The sequence below is a fragment of the Heterodontus francisci genome, chromosome 2, assembly GCF_036365525.1.
Source record: "Heterodontus francisci isolate sHetFra1 chromosome 2, sHetFra1.hap1, whole genome shotgun sequence".
NCBI lineage: Eukaryota > Metazoa > Chordata > Chondrichthyes > Heterodontiformes > Heterodontidae > Heterodontus > Heterodontus francisci.
The window spans coordinates 13,307,349-13,319,978 of NC_090372.1; the positions used below are offsets into that span (position 1 = coordinate 13,307,349).

The 12,630-nt window shown below is 45.2% G+C and overlaps 1 protein-coding gene across 2 annotated transcripts in view; it reads left to right on the forward strand.

Moving 5' to 3' along the window:
• Window positions 1-12,630, forward strand: part of LOC137382228 (coagulation factor XIII A chain-like) — a 111,386-nt gene that overhangs the window by 71,691 nt on the left and 27,065 nt on the right. For both annotated transcript variants that reach the window (XM_068054456.1, XM_068054457.1), the window contains exons 10-11: window positions 2,027-2,115; window positions 5,625-5,778. In XM_068054456.1, coding sequence (XP_067910557.1) covers window positions 2,027-2,115; window positions 5,625-5,778 — 243 coding nt within the window. The remainder of the gene's footprint in view (window positions 1-2,026; window positions 2,116-5,624; window positions 5,779-12,630) is intronic.

Consider the following 12,630-nt stretch of genomic DNA (forward strand, 5'->3'; position numbering starts at 1 on the left):
TGGGGAGAAAGTGGGAACAGGGTACTGAATTAGACGATCAGCCATGATCTTTTTTGAATGACAGAGCAGGCCCGAAGGGCCAAATGGCCTACTCCTGCTTCCATTTTTTCTATGTCTATGTTTTCTATATAATTTGAGGGTCAACACTGTGCAAGTATGTGATAAGGCGAGGAGGCAAGCCTCCATGAGCTACCACAGCCAGTAATGGGATTGAACCCACACTGTTAGCATCTTCATGCATTACACACTAGCTGTCTAGCTAACTGACCCTCTATACAAAAGATGCTATGATAGAAATAGATTAGAGATAACTTGTGGCAGCTTCCTCCTTGTTTCTCAAAGGAGTGGAAATAGTGTCTTGACAACATTCTGTAACAACTTGCGCAGTTGGTGTTGTGTTAAATCCAGCACAAAAGTAGATAAAATAAGTTCACCATAAATGGAATTCATTAGAATCTGGAAAAGAGAATAGGTTGAGAAATGTAAAATAACAAAAGGAAAAGAAATGCAAGTGCTGGAAATTGGAAATAAAAAGAGAAAATGCTGGAAATATACAGCTGGTCAGTCAGCATCTACGTAGAGGAGAAAGGTTAGGATGTTTGAGGTACGTGTTTTGCACCGAACCAAAGACGGAAAGATGAATGGATTTTGGTAAGGCTGGAAAAAGAGAGGGGATGGGGAGAGAACAGATACACTAATCTCAGAGAGGGCTGAGTGCAAAAAAATGATGCTTATTTATGTAAAATGACCCTACGAACTAATTAATGCCAGATGCATTCTTCATCCTGTATTCATTGTAAGCTAATAGTTTATCGCAGTATTATTCTTTGAATATGTTCAATACAGCTGTGTAGTTAAGGATGATTTGGATGAAGAGACCCCTAACCAAAGGTTTCCACTGCCCTCCCAGTTTATTGGGCCAGACAACCTTTTTAGCTGCTCTCAGTCCCTTGTCCGTTGGCCTTCTGCTTTCTTATATATCTACAGGACAAGGGTGTCACTGTTAAGGCCAGTATTTATTGCCCATCCTTAATCGCGCTTGTGGAGATGGGTGGTGAGCTGCCTTCTTGAATCCAACTGAATGGCTTGTGAGGCCATTTCAAAGGAGCACATTGCTATGGGTCTGGAGTCACATATAGGCCAGACTGAGTAAGGATGGCAGATTTCCTTCCCTAAAGGGACATTAGTGAACCAGATGTTTTTTTGCGATAATCTGGTAGTCTCACAGTCACCATTTCTGACACTAGCTTTTTAAAATCCAGATTTATTTAATTAAGTGAATTTAAACTGCTCAGCTGCCATGGTGGAATTGGAACTCTTGTCTCCAGATTATTAGTCCAGACCTCTGGATTGCTGGTTTAGTAATATAACTATGCTACTGTACCCCCTGACCAGGTGGTGTCCTGACATGGTAAATAAACAGTCCTTTGCTTTGCAATTCTTTCAACATTACTGAAACAAGCATTTGTGTGCACAATAGTGACAACCCCTTTTTGTTGCTGGAGATTGCACCCAACTACAAAGCCAACTTCTTCCACAGCTCTCTACTTGTGCAAACAATCGACTCAAATTGCTTCCAGAAAAGAAGGCTTTCCTGTTTCATTGCCTCCCTTACCACACAGCCCATCTCCGAGCCTTTTTGATTTTTAACTTTAATTTCCCATTTCCACAACACTAATGTTTATATGACAGCATAATCATTGGTAGGATCAAGGTCTAACATGGTCTGTCTTCATCTGGTTGTCTTTCTCATTCATACTTAACTGATTATCGCCAATGTCTAACCATTGGAATGCTTAGCTTATTGTAAGTCATAAGTTTTAAAGCAGCAGATTCAAAAACAGCACATTAATTATTTGATTGTAATTGGATGCATTTCATTCTCATTTACTATAAGTGTCTTTACGTCTGTAAGCCTGAATATCAGACTCTATTATGTTTCAATTCATATTGCAACAGAATATTTTGGATAAATTCTTTCCAGTAAGTTGTATATTATTTTGATTATTCACGTTCTTTTCCTTAGGCATGTATAGATGTGGACCAGCTTCTGTTAATGCCATAAAACATGGGCAGGTTTTCTTTCCATATGATGCGCCTTTCATTTATGCGGAGGTATGTGGAAACCTGAGTGTAGACAACAGTCCTCGAGATTTATATAAGGGCAGATAGGTGCAGTGGTGCCAGCAGAACAGTTTCATTATTGAACGTTTCTTTTGTGAAGTGCAACACAGACATGAATTCTGTTCCCCTTTCAAGATACAGTTACAACTTTACGAATCCACCCAATCAAAATCCTCTGTTGCCAAATCATTGATTTCTAGTCCAGTGACACAAACACTGTCTAAGATCCTATTTCCACTAAACTGCTGACTGCCCAACTTCCCTTCCTGGCCCCTGTGCTGGCTGATATTGTTAATAGTTCTTTCTCCTCTGGTACTTTTCCCCCTCCCTTTCAAATCTGCTGTCATCACCCCCCACCCTCAAAAAAATCACACTTGACACCCAGGCCTTGCAAATACCATCCTATCTCCAACCTTACATTCCTTTCCAAAGTCCTTTGATTGTCATTCTGCTTGTCTAACATCCAGTATTGGATGAGCAGAAATTTCCTCCAATTAAATAATGGAAAGATTGAAGCCATTGTCTTCAGTCCGTGCCATAGCCTTCATTCCTTGGCCACCGAATTCATTCCTCTTCCTGGCAACTGTCTGAGGCTGAACCAGCCTATTTACTAAACTGCCTATTTCCACCTCTGTATGATCCCCCATTTATGCTTCTGCTTCATCCCATCTGCTGCTGAAACCCTCGTCTCTGCTTTTGTTACTTCCAGACCAGATTACTCTATTCCTCTCCTGGCCAGTGTCCTGCTTTCCATCCTTTGTAAACTTGAACTCATCCAAATCTCTGCTGCCTGCCTCCTAACTCAGACTAAGCCCTGCTTACCAATCAGCCCTGTGCTTGCTGAGCTACATTGGCTCCCAGTCCAGCAACACCTTGAATTTAAAATTCTTATCCTTGTTTTCAAATCCTCCCATGTTCTCTCCCCTCTCTGTAATCTCCACCCATCCTACAAGCCTCTGAGAACCCTGGGCTGAATTTTATGGCACCCCCCACCCCCGAGACAGGTTCGGAGGCGGGGGGGGGGGGGGGGGGGTGGTGGGGGTTGCCCATAGAATTACGATGGGAGGCGGGGGTTGAGGGCCCATCATCTCCTCATCGCAACGCAATTTTGTCAGGGGCGGAATAGACCAACAAGGGCCTTTTGCAGCCTATAACCAGCCACTTAAGGGCCTCTTCCCCCTGCTGTTGGGATTTAACCAGCAGTGGACGGTGGACAGGGCCTCCACCAGGTGGGGTGGTCACCCAGTAAAACGAAATGACCTCCCTGCAAGCTTGATGAGGGGGGGGCCTCCCTCATGGGCAATATGTGGCCCACAGAGGGCTCCCACTAGGAAAACCCACAGCAATCTGAATCCCCATCCCCCTGCACTAAAAACCCACCCTCCCCCCACCCCGTTCCGGGGCCTGCTGATCTGGCCCTGGTGATCCCTCCTCACTGACCTTGTGTCTGGGCTCCAGCGCTGGGCCTGGGTCCAAGGCCTCCTGCAATACTGGCAGTGGCCACTGCTCTTGGTGGCGCTGCTGATACTGCTGAGCTGCCAGTTCTTGGAGGTGGAATCCCCATCTTTAATGCGATGGAGTTACCGGCACCGGCTATTAATTAGCCCAGAGCCATAGAATTGCTCCAGGGGTGGCTCCAGCTGGCCAAGGTGTGATTGCCCCCCCCCCACCCCGCCTTTTTGGCCTGACGCTTGGAGCCCCGCCGTGGGCACAAAATTCAGCCCTCTGTGTTCCCCAGGTTTTGCCTATTGTGCATTCCCGATTTCCATAGCCCAACCTTTTGCAGCCACAGTTTCAACTGTCTAGGCCTATATCTCTCCTAAACCTCTCAGCCTCTCTACCTCTCTTTCCTCCTTTTAAGACCCTCCTTAAAATCAACCTCTTTGACCAAGCTTTTGATCACCCGCTCTAATATCTCCTTATCTATCTCGGTGTCAAATTTTATTGATAATGTTGCGGGACATTTTCCTGCAACAGGAGGACCATATAAATGAAAGTTGCTGTTCTTGAATTTTTCATAGTTACGTGTGATATTACAGCCATTGACATCTGCATAATAGCAGCAGTAGCCTCAGTTTCAGAACATTTCCTGAAGTGAGGATTACACTGGCCATGTGGAATTCAACCACTGACTCAGTTTACTTACCAATTGGTATAAGTCAACAGGTGCAACTCGATCTAGCAGGGATCTTTCTTTTCTGTGTCTTTTCATTCCACAATCATTCTGATTAACACTGCACATTTTGGTCAAGAGATTCGAGACATTTGTGACCTTGGCAGAAATGAAAAGATAGAAACTGAAAAACCTCTGGGTGTCATTGCTTGTGAAAGGTGTCCAAATTAAGACTTCATAAATAATACTTCCTCCTCCCTGCCCCCGCCACCATGTATCATTCATGCAGTTGTGCATACAAATGGAAACTTAGAATGTCTCAAACGCAGTTTTGATGCAATGTAACGCAACTATCCCAGAAATCTTTAGCAAAGTACAAATGAAAGTTGTTCGAAAGGTAAGTTGCTGAGATTGTTGATGGCATAATCTAGCAACAGTGAAATAAATTTCATTTTTATTTGTTCTTGCAATAAAAACATGCTTCCTTATTTGTGAACGATACAGTACATCACTTAGCTTCTACTACTCATTCATTTCTTTGTCATCATCTGTAAATAGCAACCTTATTAGCTTTATACGATCTCAATCGCTGAAGAAGGTAAAAGCCAAAGCGTGGTACTTTTCATTTTGGTCACAATTTCTCTGTTGCTTTCCTTGAACACGTATTCTCTCTCCCAATACTCTGTCTTTCTACCCCCAGTTCTGTCACTTTCTCCCAATACTCTGTCTTTCTACCCCCAGTTCTGTCACTTTCTCCCAGTGCTCTGTCTTTCTACCCCCAGTTCTGTCACTTTCTCCCAGTGCTCTGTCTCTCTCATTCTCTTTTATTAATCATTTTCTCTTTTCAGATCCGTGACTATTGTTTTTCCCCATCCGACCTTTCATCAGAACTGAGAAAATGTTAGAGGTGTCACAGGTTTTAAGCAAGTACAAAGGTAGGGAAAGGGGGAAGGGAAGGAAAGAACAAACGGGAAGGTCCGTGGATAGGGTGGCAGACAGGAGAGATTACATGACAAAAAGGATGATGGTGCAAGGCAAAGTGGGGTGGTAATGGGGCAAGTAAAGAAACAAAAGATGGGCTTAGAGGAGGTGTGAATAGAACTAGCAGACCATGATCAGCAGCTGGTGTCCAGAAATGGTTATGGTCTGAAATTGTTGAACTCCGTATTGGGTTTGGAAGATTGTAAAGTGTGACATTATGTGTTCATCTCACAATCCAGCCAAGAAACATACCCAAAATGGGCAGATTGTTCTGTTAGGACATTGGCAGGTCCTGTTTTTCTGCACAGTGAGAGAACATTAAGTAACTTCTCGTTTGTGGACCTATTAGCACATTACAAAACATTTTACAGCATTTTGTATGTTAATTTTGATTTTCTGCTTAAAGGTAAACAGTGATATTGTATACTGGAAGAGACAGAAGGATGGTTCACTGATTAAAGGTGATGTCAAGACTGATGAAGTTGGAAAATTAATTCTGACCAAGGAGATGGGATCTGATAGTAGTGAAGACATCACGGATCAATATAAATACCAAGAGGGTGAGTAAGGGCCTTCTCAGCAAAGTTTTTTTTGTTCCATTTCCTGCCCAGCGTTTGACCAAATGGACAGCCTGGCTGCCAGACCAGAGAGGGCATCAATGACAGGAGCCTGCAGTCGGGGACCTTTGGGGATGGTCCCCAGCAATTGAGAGGTTGGAGAAGTGGAGGATTGGGAGGGGGGGTGGGGCCTGTTATTGGGAGAGGGGAAAGAAGCCTGTAATTGAGAGGGGGAGAGACTCGTAATTGGGATGAGAAAGGGGGGGGGGGCGAGGTCAGTGATCAGAAGTGGAGGGAGGCCTGCGATCGGGAGGCAAGAGAGGCCTGCAACTGACTGGAGGGAGAGGGGCTGGCAATCAGGAGAGGAGAGAGAGCCCATGATCTGGAGGGGGGAGAGGCCTGTGATTGGGAGGGGGGCCTGTGATTGAGAAGGGATGGGGGAGAGGCCTGTGATTGGGAGGGGAGGGGGCAGAAGCTTGTGATCTTCTCCCACCTTCCTCTCACTGCCATGTTTCCTGTCTCCTGGGAAGCCCGCAAAGCTGAAGTGAATTGCACTGTGGGAGCCCTATTTAAATATGTTAACGAAGTGCCCCGCCTCTCCATGCCAGGACACTCGGATGCCGCAATATCAACCGCCATAAATAAGGTATTGGGCATGTGTGCTGTGTGTTGGGGGGTGTTGGGTGGTGTTCCCTGAATTTGAGTCTTTAAGCCACCACCAAGACCCGCCCCCCTCCCCACTCCCCCCGTCCCCCTCGACCCACTCCCGCCCACCATGGTGGGGGGAGGTTAATATTGATATTGTTGTTTCTAACTTGCTGATAAGAATTGAATTTCAATTTGGTTTGTTCTAATACACTTGGGAGAACTAAATCACTTTTCTGGTTTCATACTTTCGGGGTAATTCTGCAATTTGACACTTCCAGCAGGGAGTGGCAGTGGCAGAGAGCTCACATCAGGAGCTCACACTCATGAGCTTCTGTCCACTAATTTCAGTGGACGGAAATCATGGGCTGTGTTCACACAATTTCTGGAGATGTGTCCCGTGTGGCTGCCAGTCTCTCGGACATCACTGGATCATTCTCTTATTCTATGAAAGTAGCTCGAGGATTCATTTGGTACCATTGAATGAATAGCAATAAAAACAAAGGTATCAAATGAAACCTTATGAAGTGATTAGCAAGGTCAAAGGGACAGAAACCCAGGTTATGCTGCCAGGAGGAGGCTGCAAACACAAGGGGTGTGGACCAGAAGATTGGAGATCTATTGTTGGTGTGCTGTCACGACCTGTGCCCCTTCAAGTGTGCCTTCATGGCAAGGACGTGTTTCAGGCCTCAGTGGATTCCAAAGCAACAAACAGATAACAAGGCTGGATTTTATGGGCCCCCCCTGAGATGGGTTCAGAGGCGGGTGGGGTGTGATAGAATTGCGACGGAAAGAAGGGGGTGTGGAGGGCTCGTTGCCTCCCTCTCGCAACACAGTTTTGTCCGGGGGCAAGATAGGCCAACAACACCCTTCCTGCCCAGAGGCCTGTTGAGCCCTTAAGAAGCCTAATAACAGCCACTTAATGGCCTATTCCCCTCGCCACTGTTTTGGGCAGTGTGCCAGGCCCTCACCACAGGTTGGGGTCTGATTACATCATTCAGACCCCAACGTCATTTTAGCTCATTTCCAGTGGTATCGTTGCCTGGTGCCAAACTCGCAGGAAAACCAACTGCCAAGGAGCAGCAGGACCCAGAAGGGAGCCAAGAAGGGCAGGAATGAAAAACAACAGCTTCTTTGATACAACACCTTTTACATAGTGCTATATCCCAAGGCACTTCACTGGAACAGAAATTGACATTGAGCCAAAGACGCTCTTAGGATATAGAGGAAGATCTTAAGGAGGAGAGAGGGAAAGCCGGAGAGGTTTAGGGAGGGACTTGCAAAGCTTAGGGCCTAGGCATCGTAAAGCACGGCCACCAATGGTGGAGCAAAGGAAGTGTGGGATGATTAATAGGCCAAAGTTTGAGGAACACAGAGGTCTTGGAGGGTTTTATGGCTGGAGGAGGTTACAGAAATAGCGAGGGGTGAAACCACAAAGGGATTTGAACACGAGGATGAGAATTTTTAAATCAGGGCATTGGTGGTCTTGGCTTCAGTCAGCCCAGGGGTCATGGATGTTTCATGGTGCAAAGTGATAGAAGGCTTGTCAAACAGAGCAACACACTTTGCATCCTCTTCACCAACAGAGGTTCAGAGGCAGTGCAGTGTCATCACTTGCGCAAGAATTCCCAGGGCAGGACTTTCGGATCCTGGCAAGGTTGGGAATGGAAGCGGACAGAACCCGAAGATACCGGCGCCGATCGGCATGCTGGGTTCCCAACACCATTCCCAGCACAGGCCATTTTGGGGGAGGTGGGTTCAGGAGGGTGCTTCCATGTTGAAGCACCCCCTCTGTTACTTACCCTTCACTGCAGCTAGCTGCTCTTCTGAAGCTGGAAGGCCTCTGATTGGCCCTCCAACTTCAAGATCCCGCATACTGCCCTTAGTTGGACAGGGAATGTATCTCCATGACAATTAAGGGGGATTCCCTGGTCAAAATTCCAACAAGTGACTGTTGCCCCCAGGGGCAGATTCGGGACCCGGAATTAGTTCTGACTCCTGTTTCTTGTCACAAAGGTGAAAAGTCAAGGGCCAGTTTGTGCCTCCACATTAGGTTTCTCTCTTTGCTACTCATTTCTTCCATTTCAATGCAGCCTTCTCAAAGGCAGTAAGTATTTTATAATCCATTTTAAGCCTGTCAAATCACACTTTTTTATTGTTGCTGGATGTCTGTAGGGATGTTGCATTAGTGGCATCTTTGGAAGTGCTATAGAAACAATGGCCTGGATTTTGTGGTACCAATAACAGTGACACCGTAGGTGCTTACATTATTAAGAAGTAAATTGGAAAGCAACTTCCGGCATCCGCACACACACAATTAAAAGTGGGAATCAGGAAGTTACTGTCTGAGTTGTCCTGCTCCTCCAGAAGCTTCGCTATAACAGTATCTTGTTGAGACACTCAGCATTGAAACATATGGGATGGTGTGAAGCTATAGAGTCATACAGTCGTTTATGGCTCAGGAGGCAATTCGGTCCTTCGAGTACCTGCCAGCTCTCCGTGGAGCAGGGGTCACCAACGTTTTCTTTAGTGAGAGCTAATTCCGATAATGGAAAAATATCACGAGCCAGCCACCTCTGTCACTCCGCCCCCCCCCCCCTCCACCCCCACTCGCTCCTCACCTCCTCGCCGTTCACATTCCCCCTCCGCTCGTAACCCCGCCCCCCATTGCTGCTCACTCATCCCGTGATGATGTCAGTGCACAGTGACATCAGCATCCGCATGCGCTGATTAATGCTGGCGGGATGACGTGGGTGAGCTCCTCAAAGGCCAACGTGAGTTACCAGTAGCTTGTGATTGACATGTTGGCGACCCCTGCCTTATAGCAATCCAGTCAGTCCCACTCCCCCACTCGATCCCCAAAGCCCTGCAAGTTTATTTCCTTCAAGTGTCCATCCAATTTTTCTTTTGAAATCATTGATTGTTTCTGCTTTCACCACCCTCATGGGCAGCAAGTTCCAGGTCATTACTACACACTTAAAAATGTTGTTCCTAACATTCCTCCTGCATCTCTTGCCCCAAAACTTCAATCTGTGTCCCCCAGCCCTTGTACCATCAGCTAATGGGAATAGTTTTTCTTTGTCTAACTTATCTAAGCCTGTCATAATCCTGTACACCTCTATCAAATCTCCCCTCAATCCCCATTGCTCCAAGGAGAACAACCCCAGCTGCTCCAACCTAACTTTGTAGATAAAATTCCTCATCCCTGGAACCATTCTGGTAAATCTCCTCTGCACCCTCTCAAGGATCTTCACATACTTCCTAAAGGTGTTGTAGGTATGTGATAGATACCTGCTGAACTCACCAGAAAAAGTTAGGACTTGTCCATTCCAGTGTAAGTGAATTTTTAACAGCTCAATAAGTCTGAATTACTACCAAACAAACTCTCTGGTACTGCAAATTAACATTTATGAGGGTGGAGTCTCATTTGGTCAGATTTCAATTAATGTTGGTGATTTTTAACTTTTTCTTTTTGTCTCTTTCATCTCTCTCTCTTTCAATTCTATCTTTCTTTCCCTCTCTTTATTTTGCTTTCTGTACATGGTTTGATATTGAATTAACTATTCGAACTGCCACTTCCTGGTTCAGACTCTGCGTCCCTCAGTAAAGATTCTTCAATGTGATCTGTAAAAGAGACGCACAGTTGCTTTCCCTGTTCACACACCTCCAGGTTCCCCTGTAGAGAGTACAGTGTTGGCTTTCTAATTACTGCAAGTTCCAGTGCAAAAGCCCATAGGAATACTGTGGGGACGTGTAAGAGTAACAAACAGGTGCACTGTTCATTTCCCGGCTGACCTGAAAATACAGCCCGTTTCCTTCGTGTTTACAATGAAATTATGGCAAGGTGGTGGCAGAACGTCTGAGGCAATTAAGGGTTTTTAAATCGACAATAAAAGAAAAATTCTAGTGATCTTTGCCTATTTAATTTAAATTTAAATATGGATTATGGCTTATTTTATGCAACATTTATGTTGCCTTGAAATTTATGATTGGTGAATTGCAACAAACATGACTGTGTATGAGCATGTGGCAGCTTGGTGCGTGTTCCCTAAGAGGTATGGAAAGAAGGTATCACATCGTTTCTTCTGAAGGTTAACAAGGCATTTGTCCTGCTGAGTTCCAGTGCAGTGACAACATAAAAATATTGTAAATGGGAAATGTAGAACATAACAGGGCAATGCCGAAGTGCTGTTATGCTGAGACTGATGAGCACAATGTGTGCTCAATAAAGTCAATTTTAAAGCATCAAGTGAAAATGTACTGCTGCAAAAATATTATTTGGTATAATCTAACCATGAGATTTTTATGTAACTTGTCAAAATTTGGTGAAATGAGACATTTTTTGATGATACACATTGCTGATGTATCAGACAGTTTGTTAAAAATAATTAGTCATGTCACTGGAAATGTCATGTAATCTCCACTAATGTAATGTGAATGTTTGAAGGAAGTGTGCGGTTTGATTTGTGTAGCGACATTGTAAACACAAACTTTATTGAATGAATTTGCAATGTTTCTTCACAGCAAGCAGAGCAGTTCTATCCCCATGGTTCTTTCATTGGATTTCATTGAGTAATGTTTCTCCATCTCTGCATTTTGTCATAGTGGGTTTGGCTTCAGTGTGCAAGTTTGGTGAAGTGTTCTTTTCAATTCTATAAGATGTTGTTCTGTTTTGATGTTTAATAGTGCATTTAATAATGGTGCAAGAGTAAATTGAGTATTCCTACATCTAAGAAGATGTAGGATGTAAAGCCTTGACTTTAACAGGAGCAGGATTCAGATGGGTGGAGGGTTGGTTGAGGTGGGGTGGGGGGGAGGGGTGAGAGGGTCAACCTTCCCGACCTCTGCAACATGAATCCCAGCTGATTTGAAATCCCAGGCTTCATCTGCATGTTGTCAGTCAGCTGCCCAGGCGAAATAAGGAGTAAGTGTCAGGCTGGCTGGCAGGGATAGAAATTTGGGTGGCTGGAGGCCGCTTGCAGGCACCAAAGGGAGGCTTGCTGGCATGAAGGTAAGTTGTGTGAGAGGGTTTGGGAAGTTCCTCACAAGTGGTAATAGGTGTGGGGGCATTGAGGTCCTGGGTAATGGAGGCCTCAACTTTCCCTGTGGTTCCTGGAGAAACAACACTTGCTCCCCGTGCAAGGAAAATGTTAAAAAAGCTTACATGAAATGGCATCCTGGATCCCTATTTCTCATCTATATTCTGCCCCCTGCCAACATCATCTGAAAACACAGCATTAGTTTTCACATGTATGCTGACGACAACCAGCTATACCTCACCAGCACTTCTCTTGACTCCTCCAGTGTTGCTAAATTATCAGACTGTCTGTCCAGCATCCAGTACTGGATGAACAGAAATTTCCTTCGATTAAATATTGGGAAGACCGAAGCTATTGTCTTCAGTTCCTGCTACAAACTCAGTTCCCTAGCTCCCGACTCCATCCCTCGCCCTTTCAACAGTCTGAGGCTGAACCAGACTGTTTGTAACCTCAGTCATATTTGACTCAAGATAAGCTTCCAACCAGATATCATCGCTCAACTCCACCTGTGCCTCAGCTCATCTGCTCCTGAAAACCTTCACTCGTGCCTTTGTTACCGCTAGACTTCAATATTCCAAGGCACTCCTGGCTGGTCTCCCACGTTCTACCCACCTTAAACATGAAGTCATCCAAAACTCTGCTGCCCATGTCCTTACTCGCACCAAGTTATGTTCACCCGTCATCCCTGTGCTCGCTGACCGACATTGGCTCCCGGTCAAGCAACACCTCAATTTTAAAATTCACAGCCTTTTTTTCAAATCCCTCCATGGCCTCACCCCTCCCTTTTTGGGCTCTCCAGGCCCAAAACCCTCTGAGATACCTGCACTCATCTAATTCTGGCCTCTTGAGCACCCTGATTTTAATCGTTGCACCAATGGTGGCCGTGCCTTCAGCTGCCTGGACCCTAAGCTCTGGAATTCCCTCCCTAAACCTCTCCACCTCTCTACCTCTCTTTCCTCCTTTAAGGCATTCCTTTAAACCTACTTCTTTGACCAATTTTTGGCCTTCTGCCCTAAGATCATCTTATGTGGCGGTGTCAAATTTTGCTTTATAATGCTCTTGTGAAGTGCCTTGGGATATTTCATTAAGTTAAAGGCAATATATAAATACAAGTTATTATCGTTCTTTAGAAATCCCCAATCAAGCCACTCTTAAAATTATAGTCTGGGCC